At 32.0% G+C, this 20,263-nt stretch overlaps 1 protein-coding gene and 1 long non-coding RNA gene across 4 annotated transcripts; one reads left to right on the top strand and one right to left on the bottom strand.

The window, feature by feature from the left end:
• The first annotated feature begins 3,376 nt into the window (after nucleotides 1-3,376).
• On the top strand, nucleotides 3,377-16,587 carry LOC143898939 (fatty acyl-CoA reductase wat-like). Of its 3 annotated transcripts, none has more exons than XM_077408754.1 (11): nucleotides 3,377-3,559; nucleotides 11,027-11,166; nucleotides 11,243-11,365; nucleotides 11,562-11,687; nucleotides 11,806-11,951; nucleotides 12,026-12,135; nucleotides 12,404-12,599; nucleotides 13,200-13,439; nucleotides 13,519-13,776; nucleotides 16,062-16,235; nucleotides 16,310-16,587. In XM_077408754.1, exons 1-10 carry the CDS (start codon nucleotides 3,484-3,486, stop codon nucleotides 16,081-16,083), a joined length of 1,437 nt encoding a protein of 478 aa, XP_077264880.1. In that variant the 5' UTR covers nucleotides 3,377-3,483; the 3' UTR covers nucleotides 16,084-16,235; nucleotides 16,310-16,587. The 3 variants fall into 3 exon arrangements, with proteins under 3 accessions (XP_077264880.1, XP_077264878.1, XP_077264879.1); XM_077408753.1 differs by lacking the exons at nucleotides 16,062-16,235; nucleotides 16,310-16,587 and adding exons at nucleotides 7,961-8,194; nucleotides 13,863-16,039 and having other exon boundaries at nucleotides 3,399-3,559; XM_077408752.1 differs by lacking the exons at nucleotides 16,062-16,235; nucleotides 16,310-16,587 and adding an exon at nucleotides 13,863-16,040.
• LOC143898941 (uncharacterized) lies at nucleotides 14,658-20,096 on the bottom strand. The gene is made up of 3 exons (XR_013257338.1): nucleotides 19,884-20,096; nucleotides 19,477-19,558; nucleotides 14,658-14,782 (listed from the first exon to the last, which is right to left on the bottom strand). It is a non-coding gene; the product is annotated as an uncharacterized LOC143898941 (long non-coding RNA).
• Nucleotides 20,097-20,263: the final 167 nt, after the last annotated feature.

The raw sequence follows: 20,263 nt of genomic DNA, 5'->3' as shown, positions 1-20,263 counted from the left end.
ATAAATACCACTTAAACATGACTAAAGATTACTGAATCTGAAATCTTTTTGTTTATAATACTGTTTGAATGAATAGCTCTTTTTAGATAGGTACAAGATAATAAAAATAAAATCAGTAACATTAAGCTAAAAATTAAAAAAAATAATTGTATATTAAATTATATATTAAAATAATTGTAGTTACAAATCGATGGTCAGTACGAGTCTGCGGGGCGCAGTTGTGGCGACTAATCAACTTTCCTAATACAAATAATTGTACTTGATTTCCAATAATCGATTTCGATTTCTGAGGTCCCCTTCATCAATTGGTGGCTTTTGGAGGACACAAATGATTCAGTTTGACCAGTTATATGTTAATGTGTCAAACAAATAAATTTATTTAAAAAAATACTATTCTGATAACAAGGCAATATGATAAACAGGGATGACGTAACACATTAAACGAATTAAGCATGGCATGAAGGCGCTTAATAGCTTAGCGCCGTCTCTAATGATCAAATAGAAGTGGAAAAAGAATTAATTATTTATGCGTTCTGTAAGAAGTTTAATCACTTTTCTATCATAAATTTTATTTCAATTTGTGTATATTGTTACTTTCGATTGACAGAACTTGTTGAGATACGATGCAATGTGCTACTGGCTTATCTAACCGAGAAGACAAATCGCATATATTCTTTACCGCTTCGCGTGACGCGATATCAAAGAAATACACGCTGCATCGATCGCCTTTTCCTTATCCATGTACGAGTACATTGAACGTTACAAGAAACCCAGCACGCATATTGATCTTATGTGAAAAAACGAAAGCCAGCTATGTCCGTAAGATCGATAAACACATTCACAAGATTACTGATTTTTATTACGCAGATTCTGTGTTTTGACAAATCTACTTGTTTAGACCTGTAGAAACGTATCATGAAAATATTCAAAAGGAAACATATATATATATATATATATATATATATCTCAGAGTTATACATTAATAATTTAATAATCTATTACCTATTAAAATAATATACATCACATATTTAATAATTATATAATTATAATAGATAAGTTAAACGTTTCTAAGAAACAAGAATTTAGATAATTTTAACCTCCAAATAATTAATTTTATTATTTATTTATTATTTACTTATTATTGTGTTTAATTTTGTTTATTTTGTCAATCAAAATTAGTTAACTTTTTTTACATCTCTATTTTAATTTTTATACCTTTAAAAGTTCTTTTCTTTAGTAATAATAGATTGCGGTAGTTCATTCGTCATTGCTATTTATAGCATAAAGTGTCGCTTGCGAACAAGATAAATCGGAATTTCTTCGGCGATGAGATCTATATAAAAATACTCGTATCTTATGATCGACGAAAGCAAGTAATGTCTAAGCATGACGCAATGCTACCGAAACTGCCTCAACTTTTTGTTTCGCGCACGTGCGATAAGTTATTACTGATTTTTTTTCGCAACTTCCTGCGCGGTTATGGAACTTGAGGCAGAAGTTGAAAGTATGTCTTGAAAAAGTGAACAACAAGGATAGCAAGTTTGTTAGTTTATAGACAATCAGGTTTTGATCAAGTATCAATTTCTGGCTTCGGGCAGCGGGAACGGTAGTAGCAGGGATCTGATTTCGGCGACTGTGACCGCGGGTCGATCGCACTTGCAACGTGGAAATTTGATTTTATTAATAGGCTACGATCGATGGTGTATAATTTTAATGCAATCACATCGCGCTCGCCGCCCCATGTCAGATCAAACGTAAATTTGAACGGCCGAAAAGTATAACGACAGTAGTAGTAGTCACGAACATCGATCAGACACGATCGGTGCGCCGTTTCGAACCACTTTGCTGTTGCAACGATGGTGCATATATCATTAAATTCAGTGCCACTTGGTTGGCGACATTTACCACAAAAACTTTGCAATTCACGACGAACTCATCGATGGATAGAGCTGAGAAAAAGAGAGAATTAAATTTTGAACCAGACGCAATTACGCGATATGTATATTCGATTCACAACGATGATATTGTACAAGCAATAGATTTTGTAAAATAAACAGTTAAAGGGATTATATATAAGTTCAGAAATACAGAAGTTATATTACTTACATATATATTGTTAAATTAAAACTTTGTATCTGCATTATATTATAATTGAAACTTTATATATGTAAACAATTTAATAAACAACCAAACGAGTTAGGCGCGATACGTGGTGCGCAAGTAAAGAAATTAATAGTTACAGAAGTAACAAATTACAATGTATATATAATATACATATATACATATATTCCAACTTAATAAACTGCGCGCCGATTATTTGTCGGACTTGAAACACAGCTATCGTTGGAACATTAATACGACCCCTACCTTCCCGAAATTAAATCGACACGATTTAATTATTTTTAAAAAACTGTAAAGAATTTATTGCAAAAAATATTATCTCAGCCAGGATTCGAACCTGCAACTTCCCTCATTCCGTGAAGGGCGCCGTACCAATTTATATGTACCAATAAAAATATTATAAATCCTAAATGTTGCATTCTTTTAACGATAAAACTTATACATATGCATGTTCTACATATTTTTGCATTTGCTCATTTATAATGTAGAACGTTGATACTTTCTACAATTTAGAAATGTCAGACTCGAAAGTCACAGATTCAATATTTTACAGCACTATGAAATTTCATTACAAGACTAATTATAAAAAGACTTAATAGTGCTTAAATAATAATTGAATGATAAATTTGGCAAATCTAAGTAATAATATTTTAGGAAACAAGGAGAGAGAGAGGTCCTCTGGACCCCGCGTGACCACAACGGGTTAATTGCGGATAGCAATTAAAAATTGATTGCGAGTTATAAAAACGTGCACGTTGATTAAACTAATCGTTAGCAATGGTCGCTACATAAAATCCCAAACTAATAAGACTTGTTTGATGTATGAAATAAATTCTGCTAAATTAAACTTTTTGTATTAATCTCAAAAAGCGTTTTGTATTATAACGGCATTCTTACACCTTTGATAACAATATAAAATAGTTTTATTAACTTTTAAAATAAGTAATCTTTATTAAAGTTAGATGTAATCTAACTTTAAAAAATACAATTATTTTTTGCGGTTTTTTTTTTACGAATTTAGATTTGCCTAAGGAACAAAGTTTCGAAATTTTTAATTTAGTATAATGTATTGACACAGAAACGCACAAATTAGATATTTAAATTTAATTTTAATTTATGTTAATATTAATGATTCATACACATATTATTTGAAGAATGTATGTCAGAAATTGATAAGTGACTGACATGCATGATACATATAATTGCATGATACCATATATCGCATACACTTGTGTATATATACGGAGTAAGAATATCTATTTGAGGTACTCCTAGTAATAGCGTCTAATCAAGCAGACGTTCGATAGAAGATATTACCAACATATTTTTTAATTGTTAATTTAAATATTAATTTCGCTTATCATGAATAATGAACAAGATATAAAACATGAAACACCGATACAGAATTTTTACACTGGACAATCGATCTTTATTACAGGTATTTATCAAGTTCAATGTATTTAATAAAATAAAATATTAATTTTACGAATTAAGACTACGAAATGTCTTTCTCTTTCTATCATAGAAATATATTCTCTTTATGGTAAAAATAATATTAAGATAATTATACATTGATCTTTATGTTATGACAGTATAAATATACGAAATGCATTATTAACTTTTATTATTAATAAAAAATTTATTAGAATAAAATTTATTATTTATTAGAATGAATAATTAATGTATTTCTATAAACAGTAGATATATACTCTTGTTCACTGTTAAAACATCTTTAAAATAAACATCTAACCAAATGTACCAGGTTTTATTATCGTCTCTTTTCTGTTATACTGAATGTAAATAATTCTTCATATACACTACTATGCGTGTACTTGGCGCATTTTTTTACCTTTTTTTAAAAAAGATAATTTTGTACGGTTTAATGAACGAGAAAGATAGAATGATGCAAATCGCCACGGCCGAGGTTTTCAACGAATAAGTAATACATGTACTTAGCGATCAGATGAATACATTATTCATGTCTTAAAATATTCCCTGAAGTTTCCGGATTTCGTACATACCCTGAAAATAAGGGCTTGCCGAATGTTTTGCTCTGATATATGAGGTTAAATAAGTAGTGGATCCACGCGCATATTGCTTTACTCGTACTGTCATGCCTGACCTAACCTAAATCGAGTCCAGATATTTTTTTAATTAGTAAATAATTAAATCGTGCGTGTAAAATCATGTTATATTATTATAATTATTGGGATGTTGTGCAATGTTTGTCACTATGTCTGTTTTCAATTACCTCATGACGGACTGTTACTTGACTAGCTGGGTCCACGAAAGGACCACCTTAATGTTTTTTATATTACTTTTTACAAAAGATTATATAATTTTATGTTACGTCCATGAACTCCACGACTCTTTTCTTTCGTAGAAGTTTATATAGCCGGTATTCATAGTCGAATCTTATTTCAAAACCATCTTAAGAAATGCCTTAAGATGCTAATACGACTCTGTGTTTCATAATATCTTAAGATAAGTATTTAGAGAGTTGATTTTATTTAGAAAATGTATATAAATATAAAATATCATCCAGTTAACAAGTTATAATTAAAAATTATTTCCAATACTTTCGATACCCAAACATCATGTTTTTTATAACAAAAACATTACAAAACAAAAAAAACTTCTTCTTAAGCGCAATAAATCTCTTACGTGGTTTTTTAAGAATAAACACATATTATCTCATTGTAAATCGCTGAATAGTTTCATAATTAAAGGCCTTGAGAATAAATTGAAGAAATTATAATCACACGTGTAGATTACAGTTTATTGCTACATAAATTGAATGAATAAATTCTATTATTGTAAATTTTATCGTTAATTTAGGAAAACCGATTTTAATTCAATTCAATTTATTTTATTTTATTTTATTTTAATGCAACATGTGCCATATCTGCATTTTCAATAAATATATATATAAAAAACTTATTTTTTATTATTCTTATCTATGTTACCGTTAGAATCCGAGTTACCGAATACTCGAATACCCGAATACCCGATTTAACTAGTCAAAACTAGTTTTATCAAAGGCAATTCGTCAATACTTACAGTATTAACTACAGTCAATTCTGTAGAAATAACAATGGCCAGTTCAGTCTAACAGAAAACTAGCTCTGACCGAAAAATCAGTTTGTTAAAATGTGTTAACAGTTTTTACTAGGGGTGCATTCCGTTTCATGCATGATGCGTATAATGCATCATTTATCTTTGTTTAACATTCGATGAACAACATGGATAAATGATGCATAGGCAAAACTAGTTCTCACTGAGTTGGGACAGTTAAAAGTCCCAGTAATGGAGTTGGTAATTATTCAGACTAGAGTATTTTCTGAATTTTGATATTTTTTGTATCAATACTAAGGGAAGTAATTTGCTGATATGTGTATGTAGACAGTACAAATGTAAGTGGAGGAGAGGCAGGCGGTTCGGTTTTTCAACTTTCCACGCGAATCAAGGTCCACCCCAGCCTCTATGTGTACTGTCTATACACGCATATCAGTAATCAAGTTCCCAAGAAGCGCCAATACGCGTAATGTGCTTTTAATGCGCGTACAATTGGATTGGCTTCAAAACCACATTAATTGTGTGTTCAAAATGCGCGCATTCAAATACGTAGTTAATGCAAATTGAGCATTCAATTTATAAATGACAGATTTTATAAAATATTTAAATGAGTAGAGTAGCTTCTCTGACTTATTATGAAGCATTTTATTTAATCAATCAAAGAAAGATGGAACGTGGAGCCGTAACAAGGTGTTGGTTCCATCAACTTTGGCACTTTTTGGTATGCGTTTTCATAATATGCATTACAATGTGCATATATAATGCGGGACAAATATCCGCATTTAATGCAAAGTTTAATGTACATTCAAAGGCATTGGCGCTTCTTGGGTTCCATATAATGCAGATAACACAAAGTTACATATTATTTTTTTGTCGCTTTCATCACCGTGCTTCGATATTTCACATTATAGACACGTAGACTTCTTATTGTGTTACATAATATATTTATACCTTTTTGCTGTAATGCCGCTTGTCCGCCTTGCAACAATAAACAAGAATTGTTCCCAAACATCCGTAGGACCAGGTTGTCCTCTTTGTTCGTCATTTTCTGCGTAGAGCCACGTTCCAGTAAGAAATCGACGTTTTTTATTTTTAAGTAGCGATTCACCCACTTATTTACATATACCTTAGACCTTCTCATGCAAAGTATCTTAAGGGAAGGGTTTCTCTATCCCGTTGGTACTTTCTATCTAACGGTTTTCATGTAAGAGTTTCACCGGACGTGTGTTGCAAACTTATTTATTAGATTACGACTCCACCGTTATAAATATAATTAATGTGTCTATAAAGATTTGTTTCTGTCACCACCAGAGCGACAACACACCGCCACTAGTCATCAGTCATATTGTATGATGCAATACGAATTAGTAAGCTGGAAATATTTGTTTACAAAACATAAATTTAGTTTTTAGAAATAAATGTCATTTATCTATAAAAGTCAATCCTATTGTAATTAAATAATGTATAAAAAATATAAATTTTCACAAGTAAATTTATTATTCCAGCAAAAAATAAGTAAATTTTTTTTACAATTAATAAATAAATGAAGTATATTTCACAAAAATGTTTCTGTCATCATAGTCAAATTTTTTTATTACTAACAAATATCGAAGAAAACATCACAAGTACATTTGTTTCTGAATATTTCAACTTTCTTTTTCTCAGTGTATCAAGATGCACACTCATATATTATTGCTTATAATTATTCAGAAGAGTTCAAGAAGTTGAAGGATGATACATTTATTACTCGAATCTACAGCTTTGCGATCAAGTAAAAAAAGAACCGCAAAAAAAATATCCGAAAAAGAAAAACTACAAAAAATCCTACAAAAAAATACCACAAAAAAATTTCCGTGAAGAATCGTGCCAATTTATCAACAAAAATTATTTTATTCCTGAATTCCATCCAGAAAAGATAACGTTTATTGATTATATAAGATTTATTAAAAATTATATTACATAATAAGTTTAAAAACTAGATTATAATATAACAATATTTAAAATTATTTATTAATAAATTAGTAATAAAAACAAACATTTCGACATTTAATATAGTCATATATCATCAGTGCCCAATGTACAGATATTTCAATTTAACTGGAGTCGATTATTTAACAATCGAAAGATAATTAGAGATAGCTTGACAAATATTGTCTCAAAAATTTAAATAAAAAACATGAATAATTACAACCAAAAAATAGCGTCAATTATTCTAATAAAATGTTATCTGTGTGCCAACTACAATATTACACTTACTCAGGTTTAAAAATTGAAAGAAAGTATCTGTCCTTCTCAAACAATAAGAGGCGCGAGTATATTCGCTCTGTGCGTTTGGTTGAAGGGGAACGCACGAGCTACGAAAGCGCTCGGGTGAGAGAATAGTGAACTCAGGGTGGAATATTTTCCTATTCAACTAGACGTATTATTATTAAAAATGGGTCATCGTAGTTGTTGCGTCATTTTTGATTTTTTATTACTGACATTTTTTAAAACAATATTTAATTAACAGTAGTTATTATTTATTGTTTTCTGATATAAAAAATAGGAGTTCCAGTAATTAAAGTGACATAAATACCGCTGTGCAGTCAACCTCCAATTATATAGTAACAATCATAGATTATGCGCGTATAGCAATTTTTACTTATCGAAATTATTAACAGTAAAATGTAAAAAAATACACTGCATTTATTGCACAAGAAGCTTTGGTAATAATCAACATATCTCATATCTCATCGTTGTTTCCACTTTTATTGCATGGCGATAGCGGTAGATGGCGCTGAAACGCACGGAGCGAATATATAGACAAGCTTCCTTTTACAACCGTCAGTCTTCGAAGCAACATCAAGTCAAACGGACATTCGATCTAGAAAATTAGGAAATTGAGTGGTATCTATGTTAATATCTATATTAACTTCACACATTGAATAAAACATGGAAATGGAAGCCCACAGAACACCGATACAAAGCTTTTACGCCGGACAATCAATATTTATTACAGGTATTTATTATAGAAGTCAAGAAGTGCAATGTATGCAATAAAGTAAAATAATATCTTTAAGACAATTAAGGCTATTATAACATCTATATATATAAGTACCGTCGTCTGTATGTATGTATGTCTGACAGCGAACTACTCATTCGTTAGTGGACCGAATTTTTACCAAGGGTACATGAAATAGAGGTAGAATTTCCCGGGGAGTGCCATATAGTTTTTCGTTATCGATTTTCTGGAAACCGGTTCTTTTAATTTTTCCAATTTTTCGGGGATTAATTGACCAAATTTTAAAGAATTATATATGAAGTAGGGGTAGAATTTTCCGGGGAATGATATAAAGTATATAGTTTTTTGTTACCGATTTTCTGGAAACCGGTATCAGAATTTTTTACAATTTTTTGGGAAATAATTGACTGAATTTTAAGGTAGTTCGATGATGAACAACTTTTACCAAAAGTGATAAGTTTTATTTTTTATATCGAAAAAAGGAACTCTCCTGAATCGATTAAGTCCAAAAAAAAGATAATTCACCGTTTCGTTCTCAAGATATTTAATTTTAAAATTAGGTGATTTTAATGATTTTAACATTGGTCTAATAGGAAAAGAGGTTATTTTCCTATGAATAACACGAGTTTGCAAAAAATCTTTTGCCAAAAATGTCTGAACAATATATATCGATGAAAAGAGGACACTGTAAGAAAGCCTATAGTTGAAGGTGAACACGATTCACTGTACAGTTTTTTTTTTAATTAATAATTAAAGTTGAAAACTAGTCAAGCGACGCGTTAACACACTTTATTTAATCTATTTCAAGCAAAATATTATTCTAAAACGTAAAAATTATTTACTAATGGTCTTTTTACGTCGTTACGAACTTTTGCAATGCGTTATTCTATTTTTTTGTAATTATAAAAATAAAAAAATTATAAACATTTGTTTTGACTTCTGCCTTTCATCATCAAACTACCTTAAAGATTTATAGATCAAACAGAGATAGAATTTTCTGGGGAGTATAAAGTGTATAATTTTTTGTTACCGATTTTTTTGGAAGCCGCGGTACCAAAATTTTTTTCGGAAATTAATTGACCGAATCTCAAAAAATTGTATATAAAACAGGGGTAGAATTTTCCGGGGAGTACTTAAAGTGTATAATTTTTCGTTACCAATCTTTTTGGAAACCGGTTACGAAATTTTTGAAATTTCTCGGAAATTAAAAAAGAATTTGAAGATGTGTGTGTGTGTGTGTGTGTGTGTGTGTGTGTGTGTGTGTGTGTAGGTTAGAGTTTGAGGAAAAAGAATATCAAAGGTGCTCCTAATTAATGAGTGAGTTTGGGGAGTGGGGAATAGAAAATCTAGTCTCATAATAATCTTAAAATGTCTTTGGAACTAGTATTTGGCTATTATGTGATTTTCCTTAGAATAACTAAAGGATATCCTAGGATTAAAATGTCCACAAAATTTAAATTATATTTATTTTTAATGTTTCTTGAAATTCGAAAAAAATATTTTAAAACAACATTTTGTGCTATCTGGTATACAGGGTGCTATGTATTATATAATAATATGCAGTGCTCGTGAGCAGGTAGAGCAAGTAAAACTTATTCGAAAAGTTCTTTACGTTTTGCAAGTTTCTCAATAATCAATGAGAAATTAATTAATAAAAATACGCAAATCAGAATGCGTCCGTGCTATTCGACGAGAAGCTGCAGCCTAACGTACACGTTGTTAGGCGTGTGGCAAAGCATTGGGAAAAACGCTAAGTAAATAACAACGGCTATACATACATGAGCGACACTTGTGCATGGTTATTGTTATTTATAAAGCGCTTCTCCTAATATTTCGCCACGTGTGTAGCAACGTCACACCTTGTACATGTACATACACACACTGAGAAAAAAAATGTGTCAATCTCAAAAAATATTTAGTCTGATACGTTCAACTAAACATTTTAGTTAGTTAACTAAACATTAGTTGAATTAACCCTCAGGGTACAGACTATAAAAAAGTTACGTTCCGTACATGGGTTAACCTAACCCGGCGACTTTGATTGACTGTATATCGGGCTGTAATTTGTCAATTAAAACAAATTTTTTTTTTGGATCGGAAATTTTCTCAAAAATACAATGGCGTTGATAGATTTATTACATTATTTGTTTAAACAAAGATACATTTGCAAATTTAAACAGTTCTCAAAAAATTTTCATAAAAATTTATTTTTCTTTTATAAATTGCATAACTTTATGAAAAAAAAAGATATCGACATTTTATAAGTCTCATTTGAAAGCTAAAAAGGTGTTTTTTGAAATGGCTGAATTCATTTTTTTGATCCATTCCAAAAAGTATTTTTTTTTTTAATTATGAAAATACCCGTTTTTTTTGCGATAGCGATATAACGTTACTTGCTTGATTTATCGTAATGACGCAAAAAAAATATTTTAAAGTAAAAATAATTCTTTTGGATGTTGTTGATTAGTATAATATAAATAATAACAAAAATTGATTATTAAATAAAATTTTTATTATATAAAATTAAAAAAAAAGAGAATTACATGTTCTTTGGAAAAAAATGCGCTCACATAGTAGCAAACCCCCACCATTCACTTCCTTTGAAATGGCGCTACTTTCAAAATTCGCTCTGGTTACGCTAACCCAGTCTGTACCTTGAGGGTTAATTGATTCTTGATTAAAGAAACGAAATAAATTGTTGAAACAACTAATCTTTAGTTAACTAACTAAAATGTTTAGTTGAACGTATCGGACTAAATATTTCTTGGGATTAACAATTTTTTTTCTCAGTGCATACATACGTATATTGTTTGTTATTTTGCCTTATAGGCGGTATTGGTTTTGTTGGAAAATTTTTGACTGAGAAACTGTTACGAAGTTGCCCCGATATTTCAACGATATATCTGCTAATACGTCCGAAAAAAAACAAATGTCCCAAAAGCCGACTGGATGAAATGTTTGAGAAACCTGTGAGTATCTCGAAAACAATATAGAACACATGATGTATATTTGTAAATGATCGTTATTCAAATTTGTAATCCATAGCTTTTTGACCGAGTAAAAAAAGAAGTACCGAATTTCCGCAAAAAAATCGTGCCAATAATAGGTGATCTCGATATAGAAGACTTCAGATTGTCAGAAAATGACAAGAACATACTGATAAATCAGGTAATTAATTCAGATTACTCATATCATTATATCGTCTGTCCTACTATATTCTAATACAATAAAAATATATTGCATATCTAAAAAAAGCACATATATTTTACATATATCTAATTATAATTATCGATGCAATTAGAAATAAATTCTGTACTTTTTTCTATATACCTTTCCTACTTAAAGCATATATATTTGTTACCAGGTATCCATAATTTTTCACATAGCAGCAAATGTACGGTTCAACGAAAGCATCAAAATTTCTACGATGATAAACGTTAATGCCACCGACACCATCTTAAAACTTGCAAAGCACATGCCAAATTTAAAAGTAATTCCTTTATCTAATATGTGTTCTAGTAATATAATAAGTGGCAAAAAATATTTATATTTTGCAATTTTCTTACTAATTTTAAGAAAGAAACATACATCACGCTTAACATTTGCAGTCACTTATTCACGTGTCAACATTTTATGCAAACTGCCATGTGGAACATATCGAAGAGCGATTCTACTCGTATCCTATTAATCACAAAGACCTTATCACATTTACACGAAACTTAGACAAAAACGTAATTGAGGAAAAAATATCTAGGTAATTCTTTGATGCATAATATAATAAAATAATTAAATATATTAATAAAGAAAGATAAAATGTCGTTTGACTAGAATCATTTCACGATGGCCGAATACATACACATTCACGAAAGCTATTGCGGAAGGACTTCTCAGAGACGAGAGCGGAGATTTGCCAATAGGAATATTTCGACCTGCATTAGGTATGCAACAGAATAATTGTAAAAACTGGCAGAGTTCTCTTGCTAAAGAGTTTATTAAATAACATTTATATTTAGTTATTTTCAATTGCTTTGCATAATTGTGTGCTATGAAATTCTATAATTATAAAATAATAATAAACAATCGCGGATGTGTGTGTGTGTGTGTGTGTGTGTGTGTGTGTGTGTGTGTGTGTGTATTGCGTTTAGCTAACGATAAGTTTAATTTTTGCGAATCTACATAACGGGGATTAATTAAGATCTCTTTCAGTTATATCTAGCGCCAATGAACCACTTGTTGGATGGAGTGACAATATGTATGGACCACTAGGTGTTATGGTACCTGGGCTACTTGGTATCCAAAGATTTATTCGTTGTAATCCCGATTTAAAGGCAAATTTAGTGCCCGTCGACCTCACGGTAAATGCTTTAATCGCTAGTGCGTGGGACGTCTCTAATCAATTCAGGTATTTTACCAACATCTCCATAGCTAATTTACATAAAATTTTATTTCTACTATTTTGAACATTGTCATCAGATAATGGCATAATAATGCTTCAACCTCGTAAATTGTTTAGATTATTTTTTAAACATAATTTTTAATAACTTATTATACATATTTATATTATTTCTTAAAGCTTGTAACAAACTAACATCATGAAGATATGACAATTAAATATGAAAGTTAATAGACCGAAAAAGTAAAAGAATTAGTATTCAGTTGCTATTATGCTTTACCTATCTATAGAATATCGCAAATATTCTTTTATTTATCTATATGTATCTGACAGGCGCCCACCAACTACTTTTTACATAATTATAAATATTAATTATAATTAAATAAAACTATTCTAAAATACTGTAATCTGTGGGGAAAGGGGCATATTTTTTAAAAGCATAGAACGCACTCGGACAAATGTGTGTATTTAAATACGTTAGTTACTTATAATTAAGTATTACCGTAATCACATACACATATGGATATTAGCATTTGATTATGAATAACTCTGATGTATAAAGAAGTATAATGTGCAACATAATTATGTTTAAATGAATTTATCTTGTAGGAGTGGCAAGGATACATTAATTTATAATTTCGTGTCACCAGTCGATAGACCTACTTGGAATAAGTACATTTCCACACTTTTCGACACAAATAAGATGTACCCTTTGCGTAATGCCATATATTTCCCTCTATTGGTTTGCTTGCAACATAAAATACTATATAGAATTTGCGTTTGGCTCGGTCATTTCCTTCCGGCTTTACTCATGGATGCTGTAAACATTTGTATAAATCGTAGACCAAGGTATCGCACGTAAATTTAAGTGTTGTTTCTATTACTTGATATATTATATATAATTATAATAGCATTATATGTATTTCAGAATGTGGAAGTTATATAAGAAGATCGACATATATTCCAACGCGATTCAACATTTTTGCAATAATGAATGGAGTCATTCCACTAATAATGTTCAAGCGATGTGGAGTCATCTCAATGAAGAAGATCAGCAATTATTTAATTTCAGCATGGTTGGATTTGACTGGACAAAATATATAATTGATCATTATATGGGCATACGTCTCTATCTGCTAAATGACGATAACAGTACTTTGGAAATCAGTCGTATCAAGCATAAGAGGTAACAGATCTTTTTCTCAATTTTTAATTAATTTTGTTAGTTTAAGTCCAGTTTTTGTTAATTAAAAAAAATCTCTATAATTTTAGATTTTATTGGATGCACCAAACGCTCAAAATTGTTTCGATCTTTGTAGTCCTTTGGATTGTCTGGATCGTATTTACAATTATATGTACATAACTTTTACATATTCGTTTAATATATGTATGTTTCATATGTATATCTCTCTCTCATTTTCCTTTATATTAAATATTTACTTTAGAAAACTTCTTTCTAATGTTGTACACGGTGTGTCCGGAAAGTAATGAGAACGACTTTTTTACGCTCCCCAGAAGGGCTGCATGAGGAAAATGGGGGATCGAGGTAGTTGAGAGGGAATTTCAGGTCGGACCCTTTTCAGTTGAGCCTTTCGAAGGTCACCCAGAGCGCTGTTCATTCTGAACGGCTTTCCTTCCATATGACAAAGCAGCTTCCCCATACGTTGTCTTCAAAATTTCTAACGTTTCTGAGAAGCTGTTTGTCGCGTGTTTTACGCAAAATTTAATTGCGTAACGCTGCTCGACACTCCTCTGTATTTTTGTTCGACGAGAGTAAAAAACAAGAGTGCACTTATGTAACGTATCGACCGTTCGAAAGGCTCGGGCCTCATGAGATATGAGATATGTATAAATGGCATTTTATTCTAATTTGATTAACAAATAAAGTTAACAATGGATATTGAATACAATATAATCTCAAATCTATTATATAAATATAGATTCTATATTATATAATGTACAGTTATATTGGGAAATAAATGCACTTATACAGTTGAAAAATTTTTCTCAAATATAAACGTGCAAGCCTAATAATATTGTTCCACCTGTTGTGAGCAAACCGGTAATTATACAGTACCTAGTAACAACGAGTTGTTTAATTGTCGTAAGAAATTCGACCCGAACGACTAAAACCTCAGCTAGCATTCCATCCGAAACCTGGTTGGTCGGACTCTAACCGATGCAACCCAACCCTGAAACCAAAAAGCGCTGACAAGAACGTTACGAATCTAACTCGGAAACAATCAGACGCACTCGCTATGTTATGAGAGATTTGTAAAAATACCGCGAATAAACATGTTTGTTTTAAGAAGCTTTGAGTTCTCATTTCTCCGCGCGAACGTGGTAGTCTGTGAGTGGTCGCGTGTGCGGAAATATAAACGAGTCTCGGGCACAACAATATTATTCCTATATAATTAATATACGATACAAATATGATATATATTTATAAAAAGATTTTATAAATATAATTAAAAAAAAAAAACTTCTTAATATTAAATATTTATAACACAGTTTGACAAAATAGTTTTATTTTAACCTTTTTTAAATCAGTCTCTTTTAGTCTGGCCTACGCGAGGGCCTACGTAAGAAGTATCGCAATTCTCACAACAAATTTTGTAAATAACATTATTATTTGTAAAAATTTTATTATTTGTAAAAATTCCAACTAAATATACCGATTACATATACTGATTCTTTTAGTTTTTTGCATAGTTATTATTTGTTATCGAAACAGTTATATAGCAAACATACTTTATGGATCTCATATTTGTTGCATAATATCAACTTGTTCCACTAAAATAAGATTGTTACATTATCTCAATCGATTTTTAGATGGACATTAGCTTTTAAATTTGTTTTTATCATAAATAAAGTTAAAGTAATTCTGTGTTAGAGATTTTGTGATGTTGTCATCAAAATTTAAAACAAATTATATTTAATTACGAAATGTATACCAGATATTTGACTGTTCAAAATAAATTGAGGCACCCTTTATATGGGAGTATTTTCAGGAATGCGTTGACCGGGAGGAATGGCTAAACATTTCGATATGTATTTAACATGTATCTATACATATATATATATGTATAGATATCCCGTATGTATATGTTACCGTTGGATACCGTTAGAACCCGAATTCCGTCAATACCCGATTTAACTGGCCAAAACTAGTCTTATCAAAGTATTAATACTAGTATTAATACTAGTATTTTATCAATACTAATATTAACTAGTCAATTTTAGAAATAACAATGAACTGTCAATGAAAACTAGATTTGACCGAAAAATCGGTTTGTTAAAATGTATTAACAGTTTTTACTAGGCAAAACTTATGGATGCTGTAAACATCCGATATAAATCGTAGCCCAAGGTATCACATAAATTTAAATGTTGTTTCTATATATAATATATACATATATATATATCGTAGTTTGTATCGCGAAATCAAATAAAATTTTGTCTATGTTCAAGCGATGTGGAGTCATCTCAGTAAGGAAGATCAGCAATTATTTAACTTTAGCATGGTTGGATTTGACTGGACAAAATATTTAATTGATCATTATATGCATGGGTCTACGCCTTTATTCTGGGTCTACTTAATGAAGATGACAGTACTTTAAATATCAGTCGTATCAAGTATAAAAAGTAACAGTGTTTCCTTAATTTTCGATTAATTCTTTTGTTTAGTATCTATTTAAAGGCAAAATCTTTAATTTCAGATTTTATTGGATGTACCAAATGACCAGAACTGTATTTGTCTTTGCTGTAATTTGGATCATCTGGATCATATTTTAGAAAATGTTTGCATAATTTTTTACAATTTTGCGCTTTTGAGTATAATATTTATTATCTATTCGTTACTTTTCACCTCATGTGTGATGCAGGAAATATTATTTTATTAGGAACGCTACAGCGTACGTATTATAACCCTGTAAAACATCTTTTTATAAACGTGAGAAGTATTTGAATGTGCTTGCTATTTTCCGTAATAAATTTGAGAAAATGCTTTAAATTCGATTATTTTCTGATTAGATACCGTTCTGTCAATTTAAGTTATTGCTTTGCTTAAGACGTCGTCGTAAATGCAAAAGATACATTTCCACATCAATCTGTAAATGTAAAGTGTAAACGATACCAGACGCGGAAGCCTATGGCGATCACTGTGACCGATTATAGTCTCGCTCTCGATTGTGTTGGTCGAACCCAACTTGAACCAACGCCACTTACACCACGCGAAATTTTGTTGGGATTCGAAACGAAAACATTCATGACCTATCTCGAGACCGCGGCTTTAACACTGTTTGCGATATCAAAGAGTCAGCAGCCACTCGCCGAGAATTCTGGCGCCACGCCAACCACGGAAAAATAGGTTATCGATCAACCCCTTTGGTCTTGGTAACTACAGCCTCCCAACCCGCACCTCTGAATCCGGAAGGAGGCGTCGAGATCCGTGTCTGAGAAGTAGAAATCTCATGCACGTAGCCGACACTATAACACCTGTACATATATCACGACCAAAATCGCGTCAAGTTTTATTGACACCTTCAGAATTTCGAAAGATACTCGAATAAATATGTACCAACTGCAGTAGCAGCGATTAGCTTGGCTTGGATTTTGAAAACGAGGAACTAACGGGGCGAATGGATGGGACGACGAGTTTTTACATTTTATTCTATTTAATAAAAACACGCTTTTATTACATCCTTGATACTTTAAGATCGCAAATGAACTTCAAAGTTGGAAGATTTCTGCTTTCGAAGGTAAACGTGTTTAATGTTTCGTTCATGGTAAAGATACAAGTTACGCAGCGATTAAGGTAAACGAAGTATCCGCACGTCGGGGTTGCTGTGTACACCTTTATAATCTGTGTGTGCACCGGCGTTTTATTAATAATTCTCAGGGTCGTAGGGAAAATCGCTCAGGAAAACCACGGCTTCGTCTTGGCGAGTGGCACGCTCGCTCTTGCACACTACGCGAGTTTCCAGAAGATCTAAAGATCTACCGCGATCTTCCACCGTGAGAGACGCGTTCGCCAATCTTTCGACGTAATTTTCTAAATAAAACGCAGCCCTCTTAGTTGCCGGCCGAACGACGGCATTCGTTTCCATCCGGTATGAAAGGTATTAAAAAAAAGAGCGTGATAAATTATATTAAATTAAATACTGAATGGGCCAACTCTATGTGAAACTCGATATACGGTGCATTCTATAGTTCTATATATATACTCACGCTCGGCACTGCCCAGCTAGTTCGCGTGCAAGAGCATTTTTTTCTGTGTAGCTTATAAAAAAGTTTTGATCGGATGTTATCCGGATCTGATAAATTCTGCTATTGCTTAATTACTATTTTAAAATATCATCAAACACTTCCTCAAGCAGCAAAAATCTATAAGTTGCTCCGATCCCTTTTATTTTCCCTGTTTTGTTAATCTTGCATCGTCGACTGCGATGTTTCAATTAATTCGCAATTCGCGAACGCACGTTTTTTACGAGAAACAAAACAACCATTCCAACCATTGTCTCCGGAAAAGGATATCTTCCTTCTTTCATTCTTCCTCATCCGCTTCAATGTAACATGTAACGCCCGATATTGTTAAACTATCGATCAGCCTCTCTTTATATAGATTTCTTTGGCTCCCACGTTAATCACAACTTATAAAGAAACACACACACAAGTTTGATAAGCTTTAGACATGTTGCAATACAAATTAAAACAAGGGTATATTTTTTTAGAATTGCTCTTATGCACGTTAAAAGGCGGGAAACTACTCTATGTTTCCTCGTTAACGTAACCACAGCCACCGGCTTCTGATATCTATAGGCGTGTGACTTCGACCGAGGTCCGGTTAACGTAAACATCGATTGACTTGTTAAATAAAGTAGTAATTTGTAAATGCTAAATTTTCTGTCAACGCTTGACACGTTGAAGAAAAGATTTTAGAGACCCGGAACGACGGACTATATAATTATAGAAACTTTGCCAAAGGCAATTCTGTCGGTCGATTTAATCGGTTAAGTTGATCGGAGTCCGAAGTCATTTTAAAACTCGAGCATCGGCATTATACCGCGAGGAGCATACTTTTAAAGCGGCGATAAGAGGGAATTGCATTTCAAGCACGTAACGCCAATACATCTGTTATGCGGCCTCTGATACCGTTAAACATTCATGGCGTTCTACAAGCTTCCGTGGGATATATGCTGATACACGAACGACAGTCGGAAAGAAGCTACGCATACGCATACGGAATGATCCGGCACCATCGCCAGCAACGACGGAATTTTTCGGTAAATTCGTAATCAACCCACGCATCGCATACGGGAAATTTTTAAAATCTCACAGATCTCTCTCCAACTTCCGTCATTTTTAATTCAATTCCCTCTAATTTAGTTCACTTGTCAGTTGAGACATTTAGTTTAAAATCTATAGCCAAAATACTTATAACATTTCGCGTTTATTTATCTAATTTAGTTCAATGTTTCAATCAAATATTGCCTTCGAAAAGATTACGCCCAAAACATCATTTTGACGAAGACGGTTTAGTAAACTTATATATTTAGCATTTATCTCCAATCAACATTTATTAATTCTACACATAAAAGAAATAGCTCTCTTTAATAGCAAATTCAATAAACATAAAAAAATTCATCGGTACGTTCGCACATTGATGAAAAAACATTTGTTAATCCGAAAAAATATTTAGTTCGATACGTGCAATTAAACATTTTAATTGGTTTAACTGAACATTAGTTTAATTAATTAATTCTTGATTAAAAAATTTTGATGGTTGACATGAATGCACTATATACCTTTTTTAGTGCAACTTAATAATTGTTGAAACAACTAATGTTTAGTTAATTAACTAACACTGGCAAGCGATCAAACTTACTGCAATGTTGTAAACGATATTGTTCATATTTGCACTCGCACTTCGCAGTCCTCGCACTTCTCGCAGACGCGCAAAATTCCAACTGTAAATAAAAAAAAAGATTATAATCAAGTTTAATGCTTATTGGGGCATCAACATTTATGTACTTTATAATCTCATTTTACTGACCTTTTTTTTATACGTAAACGCTTATAAAAAAATTATTTTATAAAACGCTAAATATTTCGAGAACATGACAGCTCAAGTGTTCCATAACGGACATATGTTTTGTCCTTTAATTTTTGGTTTCTCATAAAAAAAATCATTTCGGAACAGAACCGAAAAAAAAAGACTATTGAAAATATTAATTAATTAATTTAATCTGTAATAGTCTTATAACTAGAGTAGTGGCAAGCGACCAAACTTACTGCAATGTTGTAAACAATATTGTTCTTGTTCATAAATGCACTCGCAGTCCTCGCAGTCCTCGCACTCGCTGATGCAGACGCGCAAAATTCCAACGGGTAAACAGTGCAAGTGCAAACTGTCGCGTCATCTGACGTTACAGCGATGGATAAAAGTAGAAGGCACGCTACATCATCTGACGGTAATGCGCGATAATAGAAGTTGCACCGCGCCATCTGACGGGAATGGACGAAAACAGAGGACGCGCCGATCGATTGGTAACGCCGGTAACGGCGCCCCGTCGGTGGGGCCCGTCGCGACGCCCGCTGGCGCGACGAAAGTGTATTAGTGTATCTTCCCTCGGCACTCTCGGCAGAGGCGCGCCCCCGGAGGCCCGCCGAGC

The sequence above is a fragment of the Temnothorax americanus genome, unplaced genomic scaffold, assembly GCF_048541705.1.
Source record: "Temnothorax americanus isolate GAGA-0224 unplaced genomic scaffold, ASM4854170v1 Scaffold25, whole genome shotgun sequence".
Taxonomy (NCBI): Eukaryota; Metazoa; Arthropoda; class Insecta; order Hymenoptera; family Formicidae; genus Temnothorax; species Temnothorax americanus.
Note: the sequence above shows the minus strand (reverse complement) of the source record. Positions and strands in the feature narration are given on the sequence as shown.